This window comes from Tauraco erythrolophus, chromosome 1, assembly GCF_009769465.1.
Source record: "Tauraco erythrolophus isolate bTauEry1 chromosome 1, bTauEry1.pri, whole genome shotgun sequence".
NCBI classification, from domain to species: domain Eukaryota; kingdom Metazoa; phylum Chordata; class Aves; order Musophagiformes; family Musophagidae; genus Tauraco; species Tauraco erythrolophus.
The window spans coordinates 54,429,604-54,457,063 of record NC_141465.1 but is presented as its reverse complement, the minus strand read 5'-3'; the positions used below and the strand labels follow the sequence as shown (position 1 = coordinate 54,457,063).

Genomic DNA, 27,460 nt, shown 5'->3' with positions numbered 1-27,460 from the left:
TGCAAGGAACAGGGATATCTCCAACTAGATCAGGTTGCTCAGGGCCTCGTCCAACCTGGCCTTGAACGTCTCCAGGGATGGAGCATCCACCACCTCTCTGGGCAACCTGTTCCAGTGTTCTACCACTCTCATGGTAAAAAATTTTTTCCTAATATCCAACCTGAACCTACCTCCCTCTATTTTAAAACCATTACCCCTTGTCCTATCACAACAGGCCCTCCTGAACAGCCTCTCCCCATCTTTCTTGTAGGCCCCCTTGAGGTACTGGAAGACCGCTATATCATTCTTGTTCTCCTGTAAGTCTCTTCTTTTTTGATATTTTTTTTCTGACAGTGGCTTACCAAATAACTTTTTTCAAGCTATGGATCTGTTCATTTAAGGGAAAGCTAAGTATGCTCCTACCATGAGAAAGTTTACTAGGATAATGATAGCAGCCTGCCAGAGATTTGTTGTTCTTTACAGTGTGCTAGCTCCATGGCAGTGGCACAGCTATTGAATTTACTGGCAGACTAATCATACCTGGAGCCATCAAGTAGCCAAGATGTGCAGCAAAGAGATGTGCAGGGAAACCAGTATTCACATCTGTCCTCCTTCTATTTCTGGCACCAAACCGCTAGTGTGCTATACTTGCTGATCTTTATCCTCTTCTTCATATGTCCACAAGAAATTCTTTAAGTTTTATTTTCTAATCTGTGGCTGTGGGTTCATTTAAAGGGTGGCCTTTTTTCTTGTTTCTGAGTCATCATGAACTATCTAAGGACGAAGAGAAACATTTATTCGATCTATAGGTATTTCAATATTTCCACGTTCAAGATGATCGCAACATATGCTTCGCAATGTCTGGAAATGGTTTTCTATCAATTGCATCGCAGAAAGTCATGTGTTTAGACTCGTCTTTCAAATACAAAGGAAACCTATCGATTTTGGAAGTCTAAGCTTCAGAGTATTTCACAGTAATTGTTGCTAAAGTCTCACTATAAGTTGCTAAAAACCGGAGCAGTACCCATTTCTTTCATCTGAAACTAACTGGTTCAATAGGCAAAACTGATGATTATGCAGAAATGCTTTGCCTCCATCACCGTTTCCCCATAGTTATGACAGTTGAGGAATTAGCATAAAGTCTCTAGGTCTCTTCATTGCCTGTCTTCCCTTGTATGCAAATTGCCTGTTATTTTTAATGTTTGGCTTTCACTGTTCTGTCTGTCACAGGATTTCTACAAAGAAAAACTTTTGCTTGCGAGCTAACACCTTGCCAGAAGGACTGAGCATGTGAGGCTCTAGGTTTCAACTGTGGTAGGTGACGGGCCTCCCATTGGGCTCAAACTCTGCTTTTAGGAGGAATGTTCTTTTCTTTTGACTGACACTCAGTGCAGCTCGTGCTTTTGACAGCTCGGGAATTCATTACTGTAGGTGCTCTCATAGAATCATAGAATGATTTGGGTTGAATGGGACCTCAAAGATCATTTAGTTCCAACCCCCCTGCCACAGGCAGGGACACCTTCCACTACATCAGGTTGCTCAAAGCCTCATCCAACCCGGACTTGAACACCTCCAGGGATGGGGCATCCACAATTTCTCTGGGCAACCTGTTCCAGTGCCTCACCACCCTCATTGTAAAAAATTTCTTCCTTATATCCAATCTAAATCGACCATCTTTCAGTTTAAAGCCATTGCCCCTTGTCCTATCACTACATGCCTTTGCAAAAAGTCCCTCTCCTGCTTTTTCATGGTGCATAAAAGCAGAACTCACTCATTTCTAGTCACTATTGAAACAACACAAGGGGAATCCTTCTTGTGGTTTCCTCCTTGGAGGCTCCCTCTCTCTACCCAGCTCACGAGCTATAGCCTCTTGGCATGCAGTGCCAGGGTTTAACCTTTCTAGCTTGTAGGGCCTTGATTTACTCAGCGTTTCTTATGATCCAACACAGTCCTTCTCTTTTCAGCAACAGCATTTGACAGTGATCAAACAGCTATTCTTCCAACACTAGGTGGTATTTGGGTGACCATCTGACATGGGGCGGACCACAAACCCATGGATGTGAGGACCACATGCAGGGGAAGACTTGCTTAGGAAAGGTCGGTGTATTTCCCTGAGCACATGGCAACCCAAGGGAAAAATGGAAGAGAAGGTTCCAGAGTTTCAACTCTGCATGTGCAGATGTCTGGGCTAACAGCAAATCAAGGTATTTCTAGGAGTCTTCTATGAACCAAAGTTCATTAGAAGTAGGTCTGTGCGGATTCCAGCACAGTGGTCTTTGTGACAGTCGTCTTTGCATCTTGTCCACCCTCCAGACCCTCACCTCAGAAAGGCAGTGTACTGAAGGCATGAGTTGCTGCTCTCTCCCCTTCCTGTGGACACAGGAGCTCAGGACCATTCAGCTTCAACAGCGGGGCATCTCTCCATGACCAGCATGGCGCCCTATGCTCCATTTGCTCCTTTTTTTGTTGAAGCCATGCTCATGCAATCAGTTACACTTCTTCTCTCCCAGCTCGGACCAGTGGGCACCTCTGTTCTGAATCTTTTTTCCCTACTCACCCTACAGTTCTGCAGTGGGACGAGAGGCTCTTCCACAGCATTTTCACTGAAGCCACCCCTTTCTTTCCACTCCCAGGCAGCCAACCCCTCTTCCCCTGCCATCCCCAAGCATGGAGGTTTCAACATCTGCGGCACTCGCAGAGCCAGCTGGGTGCCAGGCTCACTCTGCCACAGCAGCTTGACCTGCTCAGCTCAGTTCAGCTCTCCAGAGACCTTGGTGATCTCCTCAGAAGCCCATACCCTGCTAAGAGTAACGTGTTACCTGACCAAGGAGGACTGATGATATTGGTAGATGTAGCTCCTCAAATCAACGACCCAAGGCATACAAAAGAGGCAACACATATGGGCCATTGCCAATGTCAATTTAATAATTTGCTTAATGTTGATATGGCAAATTATCACGTGAGTCTTAATTAATTCAGTTTTGCAAGATAAGCAACCAGTATGAATTCTCTGGAAATATGGCTGATCAACTCCCCATTTCTCAAGGCTTACGAGGTAACAAATATCTGACAAAATATAAATGTATTGAGAAGCTGCAGGTTTCAGTTTTACTTAGTTTTGAATTACCAGGGCCCGTGTAAGAAGAGTTTCATTGCAAATCTACTGAAAATAACAAAACCTATAAGCTTGTCCTTCAAAAGAATATTTTTCAATTTCTTCATAATTTGACAGGCCCATTATGCAATTTAAATTGTTTACGCCGTGTGATTTTCCCCATACAATTTCCTTGACAGTTAAGATGTCACTATTTGCCTTACTGTTGTTTCACAAGTAATTAGTAAGAGAGGACATGAATCCCCATTCTTGACTATCTCCAAAAAATGAAAGGGCAAGGCCCTGAGCAATCTATCATCTCTGAATGATAGCATGCAATAAAATATTCTAGAGATTTTGAGGTTAGCTGAGGTAAGAGAATAAATTTCCTAGATAAAGTCCGACAACAGCAACCAAAAACACTGACTACAATATTTCACTGATAGTTTCTCAGTAACTGTATATCTAATTTTTAAAAAGAAGTAGTTTTTTTCAGTCAAAGGCTGAATTTCAGGGATAGAATCCTGAACTGAACTGCTCACCGAAATGAATTACACTGCTCTATGGAAGTTTTCTGCTGAATGATTCTGAGAATGATGTTAGGTAAATATTAATTTATTAAAAGAAATCTAATGAAACAGAAGGATTAATTTCTTCTTATTTGTTCCACCTATTTTATAAAGTTACTTATAAAAGTTACAATTTTGCCTACAAAATAAATGTGGTATCATCTTAGAATTTTATTAAAGTATTGAGCATTTTCTATTAGCGATTGGGAAAAAAAAAAGATAATTAAAATTGTGTCAGTTTTGTGCTTTTTGATATTATTCAGGCACAGACATTTACATTGTTCCCCCTACACGTCTCTCCAGACTTTTGGTATTCATCTACATTTCCTGTTTTGCAGATGAAATGGGATCAGTTTTTCTCATCCTATCTGATGTATTTAGCTAACCTGAACATAATTTAATGTCTTAATAGCATTTATCAAGCTGCAAATACGAGTGATAACTATCAGTTTAATATGCTTCTTTCTGCTTGCTACAATCTCCTGTGGCTAGCATGGCTGTTGTTTAACAAGACAGTAAAGTTTCCTATTCTCCAAAACTATGTTATATACATGATAAATTAGACACAGCTGCAAATATACATCTAAAAACTAATATTAGTTTGTTGACAAGGAGCCCTTTATTGCAATAAGCTCTAAGTACATGAATGTATATATGTTATCCTAATGGCTGTATTCTTTATTGGAAAGGTATCATAAACCTAAATCTTTATAGCAAAAAGCAATGAAGAGAAACGTGCTTTGAGTGTGTCATGTATGACTAAGATTAATAAATGAGACCGGTTCTCACACTGAATATACACTAGAAGCAATGAACAGTGATCCATTATGAAACAAAACAACAACAAAAAAAATCGAAGTTCAGGCAAAAAGATGTGAAAAATTAGTAAAATCTTCAGAAAAAATGTAAAAATGCAGGGCTGGTTCACTTGTGCATCATTACAGTGCTAAGCTACTGTGTACCTCTGGTAACTCAGCCATTCATGAAGCACCTTTAGTCAATTAAATGGGATCCTTTGTGGTAAGAGGTATTTCGCTCAAAGCAAGAAAAATGTATATGGAGATTCTTTGTCTTCAGCATGATTCAAGAAACACCAAGCAAAAAGAACAGTTGTCCCTAAGTGCCATAAAGGAACACTAGCATCCATCAGTTTATTTATTATGATTTTTTATATTTCTGTTTTATGAGTTACAGTCTAAATGATTTGGGCTTGCAGGTATATTTAGTGAAAGCCTGAAATATCTATATTTCAAGCAAGTATTGCAGCACACCTCAGAAAAGAAATTTCAAAGATCATTTTGAATGCTTACAGATAACTAGTAATACTGGAAACTGAATATCTGCTAAGAAACAAATACATCAGACAATTAGCTTCTTTTTGTGCCACCTATGCTCTTCTGTCCCCAATCTGCCTCCTCTACTTTTCACTTAGATAGAAATGACAGGGTGGAGATTACTGCCTATCACTCTGCATCTACTAATAACTCTTCAGTCTGAACCATTCAAATCAGGCAGCATTTTCTAAATAAAATGATTAAAAATTCAAAGTATGTTGGCTAATCAGTACCAACCAGCAAACCCAGAGTTACTTTTAAACATTGACAATTTTGAACCGATTGCACATATATATTTCTGTGCAGCTTGTGAAAAAGACAAGGAAGCTCTGTTTGATGTACAAATACATTTGCACACAAACGTAAAGGGATATTTGTCTGTAGCATATTTGCCTAAATCTCTTGAAAAATGACAATCCACTATTTCCAAAGTTGATCTTCCTGTGAGAAGAAACAGACCTTCTCAATGTAGCTTATTTTTAAGTAACACAAATAAATCACCATCGCAGGTAAGGAACTGGGTACAGCAAGCATTCATAAATTCTTTAGTTTCTGTGCCACATGGCACTCTCAGTAAATGCTTATAGCAAGGCATGTATTAATCTGTGCTCCTGCCAGCACCTTGAGTAGGAGCCGGAAGGCTATTAAGCACAATCCAAAGGGGGACATGCTGAATCGCATCCCCTTCAAGCTTTCAGGAGCCTTGCACGTTGGCTCTATTTCAAAGCTTACGTTCTCAGTGCTCTCCCTGGTGATTTCTTTACCCTCACAGATGCTGCATTGCCACCGACGGGCTAACAGCCGGTGTTTTGGCTTAAGGCCTTCCTCAAGGAGGTTGGCATATATCCAAACAATGACAATGCAACACCTGTAATAAGAAAAGAGAAGCACAGAGGGGTTTTTTTTTGTACTGTAAAGAGCTTTCATTGTATTAATTTTTTAATGAAACAGAATCTTTTGAGTGCATTCTGGTTTTAGATGCACAAATGCCAAGTTGCATGGAAGCACAAGCCACAAAACCCAACCCCAAAATTATCAATACTGTTCAATATATAGTAAATTTTCTTTATTTCATAGGATTCATATCATCCAGTCATTATCTCTTTTAATTCAGTATGGAATAAAACATTTATCTGAAGTTAGGGAAGAAAAAAATGAATGCATATTTTGGAGGGTGGTGAGGCACTGGAACAGGTTGCCCAGAGAAGCTGTAGATGCCCCATTCCTGAAAGTGTTCAAGGCCAGCCAGGTTGAATGAGGCTTAAATGTTCATACTGAGATAGACATTTATACTTACTAAAAATATACAATTTAAATCATGGCATACAGCACTTTAAAATAGAAAATACTCCAAATCTGGTGTATACATAGATTTCACCACGATTTTCAGTCATGAAAATCTTGACTTGCGGGATCAGGCCACTGACATAGATCCAGAAACATTTTAATTATTTTAAGTTAATATTACAAAGGGAGAACAAATCTTCACTGTGAACTATTCCATTAAAACAGAGAAGGGGATGGCAAGTTCGTGAGTCTAATTTTTTACTTCAAGGATTGCTTTTCAACATAAAATACTCAAATGATATCTAAATTTATTTTCAGATTATTTTGATCACTTTAGAAAGTAAATGAAATGCTGTAGTAAACAGAGGATAAAATGGTATAATTTTATACACAAAGAAATGCAGATATAGCAAAGGTACTCAGCACGACATTGACTTTTCTTAGATGACTCTATGTCTTCAACTTATGAAAAACAAAACTATAAAGTCTGCATAGAGGAAATAATGTAGCAAGATTTTGATGTAGGATAGTTTATTACCTAAACAGTATGTACAAATTCTAAACATGAAAATAATGAGTAAAAGAAATCAGACTCTATTTACATTTACTTTTTACAAATTATTTTTTACAAGAAGTGTATTTTTTTTTCTCTAAATAACAGGACAGACACATAAGACCAATCTTTTTGTATTACATACAAAATAAATATTGACTTTAAATGAGAGTTATAGGAACATAATTTCTACAGCCAATTTGGGTAACAGAGAAGCACTTCTGTTACCTCTACTACAATAATTCAGTAAAAAGGAAAAAATTTACATATAGAGCTCTGTTAATTACTTTGCAAATTGTACCTTACTAATATATTCAGTAGAGGTAATACAGTCGTTACATTTCATGCCTACAACTGAACAATGAGTTTTGGCATGCAAAACCATATATAATCATCAACATTTGCAGGTATTCATTTACATTTTTTAAATAAAAGGTTTTCTTAGTTATTTAAAACTACATGCAACAGCTTATTAGCATCATGTTCCTGGTTACAATGCACAAGTTTGCATAACATTATTTTTAGTAATCGATGTTCACAGGTACTGATCAAAAGGGTAGGAATATACTTGGCACATATTATAAGAAAATGAATTAATAAATAAGTCAATATCACAACTACATTTACATATACACAAGACAAAAATAAAATATTTTGTGGTGTTGTACACAGAATTTAGAACTGAGTCCCATACTTTGCTCTATAAGGGTCTGATTTAAGATAGTATTCAAGCAAATTTGACATCAGTGCTTTTTTCGAGACATCACGAAAGCTCATTCTTAACTGTAAAGGTTCACTTCCATTCCACTGACTTCTTTTGTGCATATGGAAGTTTCTCTTCTGCATACCTTCCAGAATCAGGGCCTCCTTATCTGAAACTCTCCCTGATTCCAATTGGACCATGGAGTTGAAAGTATTGTGGAATAAGTTGACTCAGTATTTAGGTTTTTACACAGTTCTGTTAATGTCAATGGTAAAATTCCCATTCACGTTAGCAATTAGTATTTCTTTGATTTTGTGTGTGACCATGCCAAACATTAATGTAAAATGTTAGCATTGCCACACAATGTACTCAGCAATTTCTGAAGCCCCTAAGATGAGGATATTCAGCATTTCGGAAGTCAGACCTCTTATTTATTGTCTATGTGCTATATTCTTAATGGATATTGAAGATGTTACAAATAGTAGCATATCACAAGCTCTGTCTTATTTGAATTTCTCCTGCTCTATTAACAACTCAAAAATGGTCGAAAAAGGTATATCCAGAACAAACCATTATCTTCTTAAACAAAAATCACTGATGAACAAAAAAAAATCCACTTCACAAAGCAGTAATCAAAAATGTCATAATAATTCTCCTTTAAGAAATAAAGATAAACAAAATGCATCCTGAAGTCAACTGACAAATCCATCAGAATCGTACACAGCAAATAATACATTAGAGTAAAGGTGCAGATTATCTAAAAACATTCCAATATCTATATTAACTCTGTATTACACAAAATCATTAGAGAAAATAAATCTTCAGCTAGTGAAACAAGTAGTGAATTACAACTCTATTGCTGAATTAAATGTTTAATGTGACTTAGGCTAGTAAATTAGGACAATACCCTGTACACTTCAGCGAACAAGGCTTTATGAATGAGGCACTAAAAACTTCAAATATGTTCTGCTAAATTCAAAGAATAATCAGGAAATCACTCATAATCAGGAATTTAACATGTATTTTTCATTTTTGATTTGTAGAGTGACTTGAAAGGTGAGTTGATAAGATGACTTGTAGAAGGAAAATAATAATTTACATCTTAGTGGATTCTATATAATGCACTTGTTCAATACAATTCTACTTTATCAACTTTTTTTTGATTTCTAGAGTCTACTTTAAAATGGAAAACCCTGCCATGTTCTTCAAACATATATTGTTACTTTTAAAAGTTGAACGCTTCAGAGAGACTGGCATCAGTAAACAGTAACCATTTTGATTCATTTCAGAAGAATGAGGTTTCTCCTCAGGAATCAAGACTAAAGGTATGATCGCTCAGGGCTGCTAACTTCCAGTTTATCTCCAAGTCAAATTTGGCATCATTGTAACAAAGAACGACATCCATGTTCTATGCTTTACCATGTCACTATGAACAAAACATAATTTCATTAACATTAATCAAGTCACTACAGATTTGCTCCAGCATAACTAGAACAGACTGTGATTGAAAGGTTTGGACAGAAGCTTTCAGAAAAGCCTGAGGTAATTACTTTCCCCGATCCCACTGACTCCTGCTCTCAGCAAACACCACGGAGTTCACTTCTAGCCTTACCGATGCCCTGTGCAATCTAAATGTCGAAGCAGTGCTGCACACCAGCGTGACTCAAATTGTGTTTTCTTCATAAAGACATGTACACACGAAACGTTTCTATCCTGACAAAACTCTCTGAGACTCTGGCCTTCCACCAAAATTGAAAATAAACCTTTATACTACAGATTATATGAACAAGAGTTCATCCGTTTATTTGCTAATATATTTTGGAAAAGGGGAGATGACAGAATGATAGAGGAAGGAATTAAAAGCACCATAGCCTTTAGTATTTTTAAAACTACTTTAAAGGCCCAAATCATGTGGCAACAGAAATTTTCTGGAAAAGTTCTTGGTCACTTGGTGCATATCAAAAAATACAACAAGCAAAGTAGAAAAAGAATGGCAAAAAAAGAGCCCTTTAAAACTGAAGATAGAAATGTAGGAAAACTGGAATAAGCAAGTGATCAGAAATTAATTCCATTTCTTTCACTCTCTGTAGTATCAATCCACATGAAATAAAAAGTTATAAATTTCAGTATAGACAAACTGTACTTGAATATTTTGTGAATGCTCTACTATGATAAACATAACTCTGATCCTCAGTTTCAGGTATGTATTTCGTTTCTCCATATTTGCTTTCCACAAAACAGTCTGTCATCAAGAGAAGGAAAATATATTTACCACTAACGTCTGAGCATCTCTCACTGAATATCTCAGGCAAATATGAAGCACAGGTGAGTCTGTAGCATCTGCTGGTAGAAAAAGCAGGCATCTTGTCAAGTTTGACCTCTAAGCATTTGAGCTCCGTTAGCCTCATCAGATGACGGTTCAGGGAGCAATGGAAACTGTTCCAAAGAATGCAGAAGCACTTTCAACATCTTGAACATGAGAAGCTGATTATGAGTATTTGTATGGACATTTATTGGCAGATACTTCCCACTCTCTCGATAATAAATCCAAGCAGTTTCTGTTTACTATCGAAGGATGTCTCTGTGCGGCGAATTATTCTAGACAGTTTATATTGCACAATAAGGCAATGTAAATTCCCTCATGGTTAAAAAGGGCACCCTTCTGTCTAAATTTGAAAAATGCATTCAAATAAACTATAAGCCAATGTTTTCCAGATGCCAGAATATTGTCACATAATTCTTTCTGTAAGCAGAATAGCATGGAGCCAGTACATCCATCCTTCTGTTCAGAAGATCCATGGGGAAAAGAAATACGCGCATCAAAAGCCAAAGCCAAAAAGTAGCTCTACGGCTACTTGAATAATAGATGTGCCCCAGAATTTCAATTTCTAAAATGTTCATGTTAACTATCTAGATTTTTAATTATAAAATTTGTGTTTCTTTTAAAGATATTATTATACTTTGAAATATTATATACCAAAAATTTTTAATGGGGTTTTAAAAGTCATTCTCCCAGGCCCTATCAATTAATTCTATGAATTGCAATAGATTTTCAACAATTCTATTAATTGCTATTTGTTGCTTTACAACGGTACCTCTACCCTGCATATTTTTCAGCTATTAACTACATTAACAGAAGATCTACATGCTAAAACACTACCATTTCAGAACAGATGGTCGATACAAATGTATCATCATTCTCCTCTGTAGTGATACTGCAATTACTAAATTCTGACTATTTTAGGGTTTCTGCTACCAGTATTTATTTTACTTATGTCCTTATTTCAGATGTATTGAGATCTTCTTTAATAGCAAAATACACTAGGGCTTTAATCAGTGACAGGCAGAGCCTTAAGTAAAATAGATAATTTAAACACACTTAGAACATGGCCTCCAGTGTTCAAAAGTATGCATAACATCACAGGACAACCTTGCAAATATTAACATTGAAGTCACTAAGAGAAAAAGCTGTATACACTGCACCTTTTCAATCTACTTTAAACATAGAAATACAAAACCAGTATAATGAGCACACTTTTTATTTTCTCAGAGATGTTGAGTTGGGTGCGATTTCAGTTTGTTGAATAGTGGTGGTAATGAAATGACACGTTCTGTATGTTTCATCCTGGCCCTGGTGTAAATACAGCTCATCATGGCTAAACTACAGAGAAGCAGGTACAGATCATAAGGGATGGTAACTTCCACTGGAAAACTGGGTTGGTTCACTGCTCCTACAGATGTGCCTTTTCCTAGTATCCATTTGGGAGCTCAGTTTTTCTCTCAGTTATTTGTATAATCACATGAAACAGTCTAATATTTCTCTGGAGGTGGCTTGTAGTGATGTGGATGATGTTGCTTCAGATGAGGTCCTAAACAAAAGAACAGGAAAATACAAACATATCAGACTGTAAATATGTAAAACCATTGTTTATCTCTACTAAAAAGTCTTTGTGAGGCCTTCAGCTTGCAATCCTTCAGCTTGTAAGTGAGTTGCCTGTGCCAACAACTATGTGCATGCTCAGTCCAGAAAACTTTAGTGACTGTGAAAGGACAAAAAGTTTCAAGCAGATGAATCTTGGACTAATTTATTAAATTTTTTGTTGAGCTTTGCAACACAGAGCTGTACTTTTCAGAAACTTACAAAATACTGGCCAATAAGAGGTCTGCACTGCTTCAGAAATATGATCTAACCATGCCGGACTGAATGCACTCAAAAAAATCTAATCTTGAAAGCTAAGCAATCCCAGGCCTAGGTAGTACTTGGGAGACAGACCATCTCTGAATCCCAAGTGCTGTAGGCATAAGCCAAAGAGCTGTCATGTAATGAATGGCAAATGTCAGACCACAGAAACTGAGTGAGAGAAAGACTGCCTTTGCTTCCATCATTGCTGATGGACAGTTATGAGAGGAAAAAACCCAATATTCGCACACTTCTTAAATTCATGGAATGCTACTGGAACCAATAAATGCTCTAAGGTTTGAGCTAAATGTTTATATGTGGAGAAATGAAGTTCTGTAACACGTAACCACATGTCAGAGAGGGCTACCACTTACTGTGGGGTGAAAATGGAGGAAGGTCGGGTGTTCGGAATGATTTTATCGTAGCTGGCCCTTCTCCACCAGTCGTCAGCACTTGAACTTCCAAACGGTACAGCATTGATGGCCTCAGATTTGGCACGGTAAGTACATAATGATCCTAAAAGTGAATAAATTGTGTTAATTCTCAGAGCATCTAAAAATAAACATAGCTGATCTACTCACACAAAGCAGTAGTTTAAACAGGTTCTGTCATGCTCAGCATCCACAAATTATTTTCTTAGAATTCTGTTAAAAGGATTTACGCATGACTTTGTTGAGAGTGTTTGTTTTGAATTTTTTGTTTACCATTGCCTTTGAGCACACTTTTTTACCATAATGTTACAGTTTCATGTGTAAGAGATCCAAATTGTTCCTTAGTGTTGTTGAAAAGGGATGATGTGCTCATCACTAAAAAAAAATAAATAAATTTTAACTTCCTAATCATTCTTCTTAATAAACATGTTCATTATATAAAGGTTTTTTTTATTTATTTTGTATCTGTCTGTGAATTCCACTGATAGGTAAATTAATTCATGGCAATTTGCAGGTCTGGCCCCTTGCTGCCGCTAGTGAAATTAAGTGTGGCTACACAGATTTGAGCCTATTTGTCCCAATTACACCATGAGAATCTGCCCTTCTCTTCTTAATCCCATTTTTGGCATGATGGCCTCAATTTTCACTGCTCCATACCTTGCGTAGTCACTTACACCTGTGCAAAATAATTTCCGAATAAGTTTATAAATGCCCTGAAATGGGAACACAACTGACTAAAGATTGAAGGGCATTAAGGAATCAAAAGTCCCGATTCACCTTATTCCAAGTTGAAAAGGACCAGTCCTGGGAAGGGAATAGCAGGGCAGTGACGCCAGACAGTGCAGGCACAGTGTCCTCCTGCAACCAGCCAGGCCGAGCTGGCCAGGAATTCCCAGGGAATTAGGGAGACCTAAGCGGGCTGTGAGAATAACTGATAATTTGCTGTTACTGCCAGAGCAGATAGTAAAAGGGAAAGGAGAGAGAAAAGGTGGGAGAAAACATTTGGTTTACTACCAAATTGGCACATATTCTGACATGGGGCAGGTCTTAATAGACCTTGCTGAACCTGTTCCACTCTGTATAACATACTGAACAGGTAGGAGAGAGAGAGGAGTGCATACATCTCATTCATATACACACTCTGACCATTCAGGATCTCCTCTGGCAGTTGAGACCTGTGGTTTCCAGCCCCTGTTGTGTAAACATTAAATTTACCAAAGAGAATGAGTGAATAATCCCCTCCATAATATACCCTACATTCCAGTGGTTTCTGAGATGTAGGAGATCCTGTTCCAGCTCAAACCATAGTTTTCATAACCAGTTGCCATAAATAGACAGAGAGATACATATAGTGATAGATAATTAAATAAAAGGAATCTCCAAGCTCTACAGTAGCAAAAACAGAGGAAAAAAAAAATCAAAGCATAACACAATGCAAAGGAATGGTTTAAATAAAATTTTATATATCTTTCAGACATAACTGGACCAAAAGCTTAAAAAAGGAATAGAAATTCTGAGTAAAACATATGCCTGCTCCTAAAAAAGAAGATGAAAACTGAAAAGTAACATCTCATGGTCTGTAACTTTGCTTATCATTGTGCTAAAGTGGCTGTTTGCACCCAAAGGCCTGTTTTGATGACACTTCAGGTAATCTTGCAACATGGCTTGCTGGAGAGACCAAGGCTGTATCTGCACCATGCTTCTGCTCTGGACTGCAGGTCGAGCTTTGAGAGAATTGGTGCAGATCACACTGAGTCTGTACTAAGCTGTAACAAAAGAGCTCTGCACACCATGTGTTAGCTTGCGTTGCAGTTTTCAAGCATTTACGGACAACTTTGCAGCTCTCCTCCAGAACAACAGGCTTTGAAACACGGGTGCCCTAGCCTTAGGGCAGTCTGCTAGGAGTTAAGACAAAATGGGGAGAACCTTGCCTTGGATTTGTTGAAAACCCATTGAATGTAAGATGTGTCCAACAAAGCATTTTACGCATTCTTTGATGAAATGAATGCTATGAAAAGATTTTCAACCAGCTCCGTTCTAGACACAATCGCCCTGATTCATCCCTGAAGTGAATGGAAAGACTCATGACGTTGTTAGATGACTTCGGATCAAGGCCAGTTGCTTAAGCCCTTTTGTTGACTTTGGTGGATCTGGCAACAGGATCTAAATGAAGTGCTCTTCACCTGCCTCTGCCAGAGGAGGAACGGAAATGGCAAAGACCATCTTAAAGCAAAAAGGAAGAATAATTCAAATTGTTAGTTCTCGCACTTTCAATAAATAGTGAAATCTAGTTGTCCTTTAACTTATTTGTCTGTCAGACAATGGTGCGTATTGGCAGAGGGAGAAGTGATTTTTATTTTTCTTAGAGAAATGAGTGACTCAAAGGAAGAGGAAATTCTCTTCACCTTGGAAACTAAATAATTAGTAAAACTATAGTAACCACAAAGCTGAATAGCCTGATCATCAAAAGAAAATAAAAACTATATATTGCCACACAGATGATCTTTTCCTCCCCTCAGGCATTTCTCAGACAATGGTTGCTAATTTGACAATTATGAATATTAAAATGTTTGATGTGTCATCAAGAAGAGTACTTTGTTTCTTCAGCAAGGAGGAAAAATTAAGCACTTCCTGCTCCAACTTGCCTGCAGAGCCAGAGAATGCTATGTGCAACATCTGCATCATCATTAAACATTAAAAGTAGGCCACATACGCACACGCTTATGAGACTGCTAGCAAAGGAAAGTCACAAACAACTTACTGCTGGCAGTATCTGCGACTGTGAAATGATGCTGTTGGGTAAGCTGTTCTGCCGGCTCTCTGTGGTTACTTCTGCCCAAGTGACTTGAAACCCTGTCATGGGCTGGTGAAGATCTGCCTTAGATATCTTCCAGGAAAAATGACCAGTTATGTTACCTTCCTGGACAATGAAAGACGCAGATAGATTCTCGGGTTTGGCCAACACTTTGGGTAGAACTGGCACTATAAATTTGGAAAGCAAAAAGATAAGCTAAACTTTGAGAGTTAATGTTCAATAATGTTCATTTAGTTCCACAAATCAAGGTCAGACAGAGCTCTCTTTCTGGTGTTACCCAGGATCTTGCCAGCTTTCCACCAATGCATTTTCAACATTAACCAAAGTCTATCTTTGATATATTCTGTTGGCATTTTGTGCCAAATTTAAACTTCAAATCAAATCCTGTCAACGGCAGGTGACAGAAAGGAAAGTCTATGGCATGTAAAGGCATAAGTGCATCATTCACAGGAAACTATCCTGCTGCTCCTCTGTATTTCAGAATACCTGAGCTCCAGTTTTCAATTTTGGGACCACAATAAAACTCACAGGATAGCACAGAACTCCATGATGCAGATAAAAAGTAAAATCTACGCACTAAAACTGTAGTACAAGTTAATAGCGGCACTCTGATTAGCGGAAACATATGCCTGGGTTGCAGTTGCCCAGGAATAAGGTTGTAATGCTGGAAACTGGCCGGAGGCGGGGTCAGGAGATGGCAATGGTGGCCAGCAGGACTCTGAGGTGACCCATGAAGCACAGGAGTACCTGTGAGGAGAGCAGGGACTCAAAGAGAGAGGGCCACCCTCTAGCTCAAGAGAGAGGTTTCCAGACTTGGCTGTACAAAGCCATGGCTGACCTGACCTAGTGATGACAGCAGCCCTGCTTCAAGCAGGTGGCTGGACTAGCTGATCTTAGAGGTCCTTACCACCCAACACCTCCATGGTTCTGAAATTTTGCATAACCCTCCAGCTATAGCTACCATCATGGCAACACTGTAAAAGGTATAAGAGTGCCTTTATTTGTTATTTGAGAACAGAATTAACCTAAACAAAATAAAACTGAAAAAGCAGCATTTTCATATTTTCCTGATATGCTTAACACATGCCAACACGGCTTTTACTCGTCAAAGAACAAAAGCAGCAAAACATTGAAAAGATAAGTAATGCCAGCATAATTCTGTTTGCAGTTATGATCTGTCATTATAATTAATATAACTGGGAAACTGTTCGTCCTTACAAAAATTAAAACTGTGTAATAACAAATGTCATCATATGTTTATAAACAGTCCACTAAAATTATCACCTAATTGACAAAATAGTAATGTGGTAGCCAAAATCTCTACTGCTCTGTATTTTAGTTATTTTTTCACATAAACATTAGTCATATTTTCATTTGTTCCGAATCCTTCATTTACCATTTCAGAATTGCTTTTAAAGACTATTTTCTGGTGATTATAAATGCATTTGAAACTATTTGACTACTTGTCCAGATCATGCCTTACCTCCTTCAGCAGGACAATTAATGTGCTTGTGGGCTTTTTCTTTAAATGCAGAACAAGGTGGGGTAACAAAGAAAATACTCTCAGCCTTAAAACGACCTTTAGATTTTGCAGGCAAAACAGTGACTTTATATTTGCATGAAAATGACAGGTCCTTCAGAACCATGTAGTTTTCCTAGAAGAAAAACAAAAAGATCACATGCTGCAAATAGAACTCTAGAAAAAAAAATAAAAGGTTGGCAGAAGATGAAAAATTTTCTCCAATAAAATACTTTCCTGATACGCTTAACACATGCCAACATGGCTTTTACTCATCAAAGAACAAAGCAGACGGTGCCTATGTTATGATTATTTTCAGTAGCAAAATATATTAGCATGGTATTTGGATATGTCCTTCAATTCTACAGAGTTCCTTCACCACACTGCATCAAAGGAACTGGCTTCTTACATTTAGAACAGTCTCTCTGACATGATGGCAATGGGAGAGCACTGTGAGGATGTAAATGCAAATCAAATTAAATAAACTTAAGAAAGCTGAGTTAAGCTGCTGTAAATGACAGGCTTCATCTATGTTTAACTTTTGAAAAGCACATTCAAAGTCCAGCACGGCATTATGGATCCATTTTTTTCTGCTTTAGTACATAAACTACTTCTGCTTGCTTATCAGGAAGAAAAGCTCCACAGCTGAACTATGAAGCACAATTCTCTATTTAAAGACAATGACTGGAGAAGAAAACTTTACACAAGGTGTAAGCGCCCTGCTAAATTCTTACTGTTATCTAAAGTACTTTTGAAAATCACAGCCTGAAAGTTTTAGCACAAATCGCATACGAGAAAAAAATGTTTGCTTGTTTGTTTGTTTGCTGGGAAAATGTCCAATAATACCTTACTGGCTAAGGGCAAGTCTTTCACTGCCTTTTAGATCTTTACTTCCTTTCAGAATCACTAATTTCCAGAGTTCTTCTGCATAACTCCCTCGTTTTTCTAATCCCAAACTGGATTAGTCTAACCTTCACTTGGAAGGTCATTTTTGACAGCACACAGAGATTGGGCTGAGAATGGACTTGACTGCTTGCCTTCCACCTACCGGGAGAGTGCTCTAATAAGTTTAACTACTGCTTAAAATTGTGACAGGACTATTTTTATTTATTGTGACAGGGCCTAAATGCTCAACTCTGGAAATGTAAGGCCTTTATCCACCTTGACCTAACATATCCAGTACCAAACCTTTTGTAGCATCGACCTTCTTCTGTTTGCTTGTAATTATTTTCTTCCTCAAAAGAAACACAGTTTCCCAAAGTAGAATGGGCCAATTACTGTAAGATGATTGAGAGGAAATGAACTAATCCCACAGTGCATTTGGGTAGAGGTACAAAAAGTCTATCCTGAGCTCTAGTGGAAATAAACTTCTTGCATATTAACTTTCTTCTTCAATTGCGTAGCTTGAAATATCGGGACTGATCATAACATTATGTCACAATCATTTTTTTAATCCACATCTAATATTTGTTTCGCTGACCCAAGGAAGCAGTAAATCTTACAAGCTAACGCCTTCTGTATGAGAGATGATGTCTTTTGATTTACTCTTTTTTTACATGCCATCAACTCCACTGAATTGATCCAGTCATATAGGTCAGGGCAAGAAGGAAAGGTGAATTGTGATTTCTTCCATTCTCCATAATCCACTAAATCAATTGTGATGCACCAATCACATTACTGTGTTGTTCAAATAACGTGTTACAGAGATGGATGACACTAGATTGCCAACAAATTGAGTACGAAGAACTGCCACTGCAATATATATTTGGGCTGACATGTACTTGTATAGAGCTTTTCTCCTTATCTGATGTCTGTCTGACTTCCAGATTTAATGTCTAGTATTTTTCACCTACAGTCCTTTTTTATTATTCTATTGTTCTCCTCAGGGTTGTGAAAGCCACCTACATGTGCAAAAGAAAACCTAGTTTATTAAATACTATTATTACTGTTCAGTACTTGCACTACGCTAGAGTCCTACAGCACTAATCATAGATAAAGCTCCATGTTCTATATGCTGTAGAAATATATAAGTACTTGGCTAAGAAGTTTGTTTGCCTGCTCTTGTTTTCTGAATAACACCACTAAAAAAAATATGATTTTAGCCTAGTGTGGATTTAAAAAAAAAAACAAAATCAAAAAACCCAAAACAGTCCAGATGCATCATTTTAATCTGTTGCCAAAGAGAAGCATAAAAAAGAAACATTCTTACTGATCTATGAAACATGGTCTAAAGCATACTGTGTTATGTTACAGAACCATCCTTTCTCTTGCTGCTTAGAAGCTATTCAGAGTCAAGCAGAAGGCTGAATGGAGACTTACATAAGTGAGTTCAGTTACTTTTCCAAGTCCTTTGGTGTCATTATGTGCACAGGACTCCAGTAACCAGTGGACTTGGAATTGATTCATGCTGATATCTAAATGATATAAAAAGAGAGGAAAAGAAATACGTTATAATTATGCTTTCATCATTGAAACTTTTCTGGCTTCTCTGGATAAAAATAGAAAGAGGTTTAAGTACTGCAGAGCTGGTAGTTCCTCATTTGTTCCTAAGCATCTTTCAATAGAATGGAAAAAATATACACTTATGTAATTTAAACCCTACATAGAATCATAGAATCATTTCGGTTGGAAAAGACCTTTCAGATCACCAAATTCAACTGTCCACCTATCACTGTCAAGTCCACCACTAAACCGTGTCCCTAAGAACCATATCTACACATCTTTTTTAACATCACCAGGGGTGGTCACTCAACCACTTCCCTGGGCAGCTTGTTCCAATGATTGACAACACTTTAGGTGAAGAAATTTTTCCTAATATCCAATCTAACTCCCGCCCCGGCACAACTTGAGGCCATTTCCTCTCGTCTTATTGCTTGCTACTTGGGAGAAGAGCCTGACATCCACTTCGCTACAACCTCCTGTCAGGTAGTTTTAGGGAGCAAGGACTGATTAGAAGTTCCTTGAAAGAGAATTTTTGCAACAGGTATCTTCATAGCAACATGTATGCTAATTATTTGTGTGATTTCTTTGGAAATACAAGTTTGTTAGTTTTTTTTTTTCAAAAAGAAATCTATAAAGAAGTAACTTGCTGTCTTGTGGTTGTTCCCTCTCATTTACAAATAAAGAAAGAAATGGAAGTGCTTTCACTTGCTTCTTAGTTTCCAGGCTTTCCCACTTGATGTGTCTATTGGATGAAGACATAAACTCACAGTGCATTTGTAAGGAGGCTTCATCTGATTTTGCCTCTTCCAGTTCACCCAATTATTGCATGTCACCTGCTTGCACTCCTCTCCTGGGACAAACTAACAAAACACCTAGCTTCTTGGGACCCGAAGACTTTAGGCAGCTATATTAATCATGCTATATTAACGATGTACTCTCTGTGCCAATTAAACTCAGTGAATGCGTTATTGATTATATATTATCTGATAATCACAACTTACTATTTTAAACTATCTGTATGTAAGGTGGATTGCTCTTTGTAAAGCTACAGATTGGCTATTTTCACTTATAATAACTTTCATTTGCAATCTATAAATAAATCACTCTCTCTTTATTAGAGATTATCCGAAATAATTAAGCTTTGCTATTAACCAGCCATCAAGAATTGGATAAGACACATAGACCAGGTGAGTCATTGAATATCACTACATGGGCAACTGGAGAAAATTAAATTCCAAGCATCAAGAGCTTAAAATAGCTCAGCATCCAGACATATCAGTGTAGAGTTTTACTAAGCCTCTGTTCAGAAGTGTAATTAAACAGGTTGTAACCCAAGATATTTGGTATTTCCAGCTCCTGGCACAGCAGAATTCTTCAGATTTTATTGCAGCTCCACCTCCATTCTTTATGTGAGCTTCTGTTCTCAGGCAGTTCTTTTCTCCTCTCCTTTCCTACTTCTCTCCTACTAAGGGTTACTAAACCCTTAGTAACCCATTTGTAAACTGCTGTGGTTTCTGATAACCTCTGTATTTGAGCTAGAAAAACAGGAAGATGTTAAAACAATTTGTTATTTCACTTCCTATCAACTTGGACTGTAAATGCAAGATGAAGATTTTTAATAAACTAATTTCATATTTTTTATTTAAACTTAATGAACAAATGAATCTTATATTCGATAGTGCTCACATCTGGTATTTTGATAATAACCTATATTGAAAAGACAGGATTTTCTTTCTTTTCAGTGAGTAGGTAATTAAAGTTATTTCAAAAAGTTTTTTTACGTACATATATGAAAGAATACCAACTGCTATAAACTAGAATGCATGAGAACAGCATCAGCTAAGTTTATCCAAAACTATTCATTAGAACAGATCTTTTTGACTTCCCTAAACTTTCATTTTCAAGACTAAAACTTCTTCAATTCTCATCTCCACCTTTGTGATTGCTGTTATCGAAAAGATTTGAATGTAAGCATGTTAATTGCTTTTTGTTAAAAAGAAGAATGTAAAAACAATGGACAATAATAAAACCAACTATTTCTTTTTAAAAAATCTATCCTGTCAGGGTCTAAAGCCTAAGTAATTTGATTGCAAAACAGAAATAAAATAGAGAAGTAGCTCCTGCTTGAGATAGAAACTTTTTTTTAAAAAAGGGAAAGGTGGGACATTTCGTGGTTAAATAAAGTTAGAAGCATGAAAAACTCAAAGTGTATAAGCATGCATGAAGTATGCATATTAAATAACAAGACCGGTTTAGAAACGATCTTTAAAGTTTTTAAAAGCAAAAGGAGACAAGATGTATGGAATGATCTAAAAAGCCACACAAAAGACTTTAAAAAAATTAATGAAAATATGCATTTGTTTTATAAAGTTGCTCATAAAGCTCACGGCTCTAGAGTTTTGCTGTTATGTAACATTATACCTGTGATTTTGTGTTTACAGCACATGCAGAAGAAAAGCTTCTGCCAGACTTCCTTTCGGCAACATACACTCTCCTAGTGAGATCGCTACTATAATTTTATTTAGATTTTTGTTTTCAGCCGTCCGTTACAAACCCAGTGGTATGTACTGGACAAGTGACCCAAGCTGCAGTCTAGCTGAATGTCAGCCACTACCATCAAAGCTAATGGTTCTTAATTAATCCCAGCTGAAGTTAATACCTTGTAACTCACAGCCACATCTTTTTCTGAAAAGTCATTTGAGTAGTTGATATTAACAGAATATCCAGTATATAATGGGACTGATTTTGGTCAGTTTTATCAGAAAGCTCTGCAATTCCTTCTAGAACAGGTACATAACACTGAAAAGAAGCTGCCAGACTCTTTCAGTCTGGTTCTCTGATATTTCAGATGTCACATTATACAGCTTTTTTTGTATATAATCAATGTTCTTCTTAATAATTTGGAGTTTTCCTGATTCTGTACTTCAAATTATCAGTCTTTATAAAGCTCTATAACTTCATTGTTCATGGTTAGTAAGTATACCATTTAACACTAAAAAGACAGATGCTTGCACAAACAGCAAGCATTCGTCTTTCCCTGAACTCAAAATATTTGTATAGAAACACTGAACTTGAAGGACTTACTAAGTGCTAGCACTCATTTGAGCAGCTTTATGCTTGTGAAATTAGTCAACATAATAATTATTTAAGAACTCCTTAAAGGACTGTTACAGCAGACAGCTTATTCAAACAATTACTTTTATACTCAAGTTTCTTTAGGTGGGGTGGGGGAAAGCAACCCAGAAAAATTACTTTTAAAATCCCTGTAAAGTTACTGTCATGGACATGATCTTCAGCTGCTAGAGCTAAAGATTTCTTAATGTTTCAGACAGTTGCACAAAACTAATCCTCCCAAATAAACTAACAGCTAATGGTAATTATTTTGTCCATGATTTTTAAAGTAAATTTTCTGAAGTATAAAATGAGCTCCTGGCCTTAAGAAAACATTCCTATATAGACATCACATGAGCATGTTCTTAAAATTCCACATATGCTTAGCTGTTTAACTGAACCAGGGTATGCAGCCAACTTTGTTGGACAGAAATCTTAAATCTCTAACTACAAATGTATTGATCAAGGGTTGCTCTAAAGCATGTTGAAAAGATGTCTATTTTGATTCCCTCCCTTCTATGTTTCACCCAAAAAAGCCTTTAACTTCACATCAGTATCTCCAAAGAGCTATGTCTTTATCGACAGATAATCAGATTTATCTTCTTTCTCCACCTCCCCAACCTAAACTCTTTAGTTCCATCTCAATTAAAATAGATAGATATATTTCAGATTTTTCGGGGGGGGGGGGGGGGGGGGGGGGGAATGCGCATATATTCTGTAGCTTTAAGTTGTAAATGCAGCTCAAAATCCCATTAATGCTGATGCCAAATACATCTGTTTGCCACTTTGAAAAGTTCAGGTTCACATGCACAATTTAAGCATCCCAGATTGAAAAGTTTTGCTTAAAATACTGCAACATATATTAAGTTATGGCTGCACGATGGTTAATAGGAATACCCTAGGCCTATGTTCTACATTTGCGATATCTCGTCATCTCCCCACAGAATTTGAACCTCGAGACCCGTTCGGAAAAATCACCCAACACAATGCCAGGTAACTCTGCAAGTTTTTCTAGGTGGAATTTCTGGCTTAAATAGTTCTACAGTTTATTAAAAATAAACTAAATAAAAAAGTAATCTCTTTCCCCCATCTTTGCCAACATTTTCCACATTTCTGTTCTGCTGTACATTTCCATTACTGCCAGCCATGTGACTAATTTCATCTAATGTGGTTTCTTTTTTTTCTACCATGTTATTGCAGACAGCTCCTTTCTTCACCTCAATTTTTTCTGCATTGTATCATATTTATTGTTGCAGAAGGGTGCCAACTTGACAATCAGGAGGAACTGAAGTCTGCTTTGTCGCTAGAAAACTGGCAAAGCATGGGCAGGAGCAGCAATGAAGTTTCTTCACACAACCCAACATCACCAATACGACAACAACCTACTATCAGTGCAGGAGACCAGGTAAACAGATTTAAGAGGTATGGTAATGGTCTCTGCTGCAAAAGTATTTCAGCTCTAGAGCTGTATATTATTCTGTTTGATGAGTGGTTGTTGGATGATGGGTCTCTACAACTTGGTATAAAAATTAATGTCAGCTGTGACAGCGCTATTATGCAGGCAACCAAATTAGAGAAATTTGTTAGAAAGTAAAATCAAATGGGATTTGTTGGAAAACACGATTTCAGAGCAAACATGTTCAACAATAGCACCTCAAATTAAGGCTTAATTACAATAAAAATGTCTGGCATCAAGAAACACAGTAACATCAAGCTGATTTCTGTATCGTGACAGGATTTGAAGTAATTAACAAGCAGCGTCTGATAGATTTTCCCAGTAGAATAAAATACAGTAAAAGAGTAAAGATTATAAAGTAAGACATTTTTATATGAAAACCTTTACCTGGCAGCACAGAAGTATTAATTTAATATAAATGACAAGCATATGTCAAGCGAGTATTTCAGTAAAAAAAAGAAATGGTGTTCTGTATTTTTTGTCAAGTTACTTCAGAAAACTGACTCCCTCCAAAATATGTACATATAATTAAAATGCTAACTGTATGTCAAAAGGAGTTGTTATCAAAGTTGGGAAGATAATTAGCCATATGTAAACCTGCTGTCTTCATTCAAACCTAACCTTTCTTCAAACAGAATGCCATAAGGAGACTGAAAGTTCTGTGAAGCTATTCGGTAAGAAAATTACTAAAAGAATTTGTTCTGCGTGTAGCCAAACCTTTGGATTTATTATATATTGTTAAATCTGATATTTCATACAACAAACTGCAATGGTTATTTGTGACTGGCCACATGTTTTTTGTTTTTCTTCTCATACTGGGTGGTTGATCTTACAAGCTTCTGAGCACTCTGGCCCTGATTCAACAAAGCACTTAAGCATATGAACAGTTGTGTTGACTTCAATAGTGAAGAGTAGCTAAAGGATCCAGCCAGAAAGCTTAGTACCCACCATAATGACCATACAAACTAGTTAAAAGAGAGATTTGAATGTGTCTTTGATTGTCTTAGACTAATAGGAAGAGGGAAATATAGCAAAATTAAGTAATTTCCTTTTTGGATCACGTCTTGCAGCATTACTGGTCTAAAAATAGGCCATAGCAAGGGGTAAAGATTTTTTATTTAGTATCACAGCACAAGGCAGAATCTGCTCAGGGCACGTAAGATGCATGTCTCAGTATCTACAAGCTTGATTAATTATTTCTGCGTCAAAATTATAGTATGATTTTGGGGAGCTCTGTACAAATCCTGTGTCAAACAACACACCACCCAGGACCAAAGCTATTTATCTCATTGTATTGAATGATGATGCTGTGCTCCGGTGAATGTAAAAGTAAAAATGGTATATGGTGAAATTTATGATGTCTTTCACAAAGAAAAACGTTTTATTATCTCTGAAGTGCATAGAGATGAGTACAAGTCAAAGGCTTCCTGAAGAAATATTCCCGCCCTGTCTTCTCCCAGTATGCAACCCCTGGTACACCTTTACAACTGTGGATCTAATACAACACAGCGCTGCTTCCAACCCACCATTCTGGCAGAAGGATGAGCAGCAGTGTTCGCTCTGCAGCATAACCTGCCTATATTTGCACACCAAGAGGTATTATGCAAACAGTTGAGGTAGAATACAATGAAGTGTCTTCTGCTCTCTCAGGCTTGCATTCATCTGTTTTTCAGGCCACCATTCTTCTCTATGTCAACAGAGAGTTCTACGATATGCAAGTTTCCATAAACACTTTTTCTGCCAAAACTCCGTTGCATGGATGGAAGGCTTAAATATGGGCTGAATCCAAACGAATAAATGAAGCAGTGTTATCTACTACTAGTTTCTTGAGTTTTGAAGACATGATTGGTATAAAGTGATCCACATGGTATTTATTGCATTGTAATAACAACATGACTGAAGAACAGTTTGAGAAGGAATACTTCAGCATACTGCAGTGAAATAAAACATGATCTCAGTCAGTACTTGATCATAACACTTATTTCTTCACATATTGATTCATGAGCAACTCTATGCCTCTATGAATCATGGCGTTCCTTGCCAACATTTGAAATCTGAATCTTGACAGGATAAGAAAAAAAGACAGAATAACAAGTGTTATTTCACTTATGGTAGTTTAGAAAATGTGAAGTGAGTTATCAGTCTTAGGATACATGAGTAAACATAATTTATCTTAAACTAATGATAAAATGCTGCAATGATGTGCTAACGCATTACGAGTCTCTCTGCTCTTCTCTTTTCCCTGTAAAAACTATGTTGTTGATGTGGTCTATCTCAGGCATTTTAGGTAAGTTCTCTTAGAAAAATGAAATTAAAACAGCTCTGACTCTATTGCTGCCTGTGCTTTGATTCACCTGGTGGTATAAAAAAAGAAAATAAACCCTGAAATGTCAAATGATTGGTTATGAAATTCATGGTATTCATGACACCTCTGAGAAAAAGAACTTTTTAATAATCACCTATTCAAGCAGTATGATCAAAATAAACACCAAAACCCTCAAATGACATTTAAACTTCATTCAATAAACACTTCCTAACAAGGCAAACTATACTGTTTCCTGCTCTTACATGGAATATAAGTGGCATCATTTAAATCACAGAGATTTTGTTTCTCACATTATGCCATTTAAAACAAACTTTATTTCTATAGAACACATTCTTTGTATAACACAATGATAAGCCTTTCCAAAAAATATATTAAGAATTAGTGTGCAATTTAAAGACAAGCCTGAGCCACAGTACGTGTCCATATCTAGACCCAGGAAGCTTCAGGGTTTAAAGATGTTTGTTTCAAGAGACTTAAGTTTGGGATCATCTCTAAGCTGCATTACCTCTACTCTCACTCCTTTCCCACACACAACATCCTACACAAAGTGAGTTCAACAGTATCTCATTCCGGTTTTCTATTACGAGGAAATTTGTCTCTTGTAAGCTCTAAGTCACACAACAGCTGCCTGTAGCCTGAATAGACGCTTCCTACATTACTCCCTCACGGCCAGATTTTCAAAGGTATCTAAGCATTCAAAAACTGAATTTAATGAGAAAGAAAAAAACCCAAACAAACAAGTCCAAGGCTCACTATGGTTACACATCTATTGAAAATGTCACTAGGTACTCAGTCATTAATTTTAGCCTTCTGTGTAACTTTGACAAATCTGGACATTAATTTAGGTGAGGAGGCTATACTGAGGGTAGGTAACCTGGGAGTCCTTCCCAATTCCGGAGTCAAGATACAGACCCAGCTTAACCCTAATTCCACAGTGGGAGAAGATGTAGAGATGCACCTGCTACTCCCTTCTCTCTCATACCCTATGCAAAAGTCTTACGGGTGGGTTTGCACATATGTACAATGCCCCATCATGTTCCAAAACTAGACTTTCATAGTATGCCACATCAGGATGTTGTTTTGCTGAACTGTTATTCGTAAAGCTAATGGCATTAATATGCAGCTTCTGAATCTGCAGTTTGAGACTACTGAGTCTACGAGAAAAAGAACAGAGTGAAAATAAGTTAAATATCTGTAACATCATGTGCGTACAGATGGTGTGAACAGAGCTTGACTGCTTTCTGTCTCTCCAATATAATAACTAGTATTCAAATGAAGCTAGAAGAAGTGGATTCAAAACAAATAAAAAAATTTGGTTCTCCATAGAACAAGCACTTAAATCCCACGAACTAGAAGCTGTCTGAAGCTGGGACAATAATCTGCAGAAGCATCATTACACGCTTGCCCTGTTCTTACGTTCCTTTGGATTTGCTTTTGGCCACTGACAAGAACAGAATACCTGGTGGGATGGACCTTTGGTCTAGACTACTGTGGACATTTTTATATTCAGTTTATGGTCACAGAAGTAAAAGCAACTGGTGTTTAAGAACTCATTATTCATCAGCTGCATACATGTGACATCTTTAAATTTACACTATAAGTTCAGTGTCAGATATCCTTTTTTCATGTGTTTGCCTCCAACTCTAGCTACTCATTCAAAT

At 37.1% G+C, this 27,460-nt stretch overlaps 1 protein-coding gene across 3 annotated transcripts in view; it reads right to left on the bottom strand.

Moving 5' to 3' along the window:
* Positions 1–11,329: 11,329 nt before the first annotated feature.
* ANOS1 (anosmin 1) overlaps positions 11,330–27,460 on the bottom strand; it is a 146,018-nt gene continuing 129,887 nt past the window's right edge. For all 3 annotated transcript variants that reach the window (XM_086609504.1, XM_086609510.1, XM_086609516.1), the window contains 5 exons: positions 18,784–18,878; positions 16,429–16,600; positions 14,892–15,112; positions 12,074–12,215; positions 11,330–11,388 (listed from right to left, as the gene is read on the bottom strand). In XM_086609504.1, the coding sequence (XP_086465630.1) occupies positions 11,330–11,388; positions 12,074–12,215; positions 14,892–15,112; positions 16,429–16,600; positions 18,784–18,878 (689 nt within the window). The remainder of the gene's footprint in view (positions 11,389–12,073; positions 12,216–14,891; positions 15,113–16,428; positions 16,601–18,783; positions 18,879–27,460) is intronic.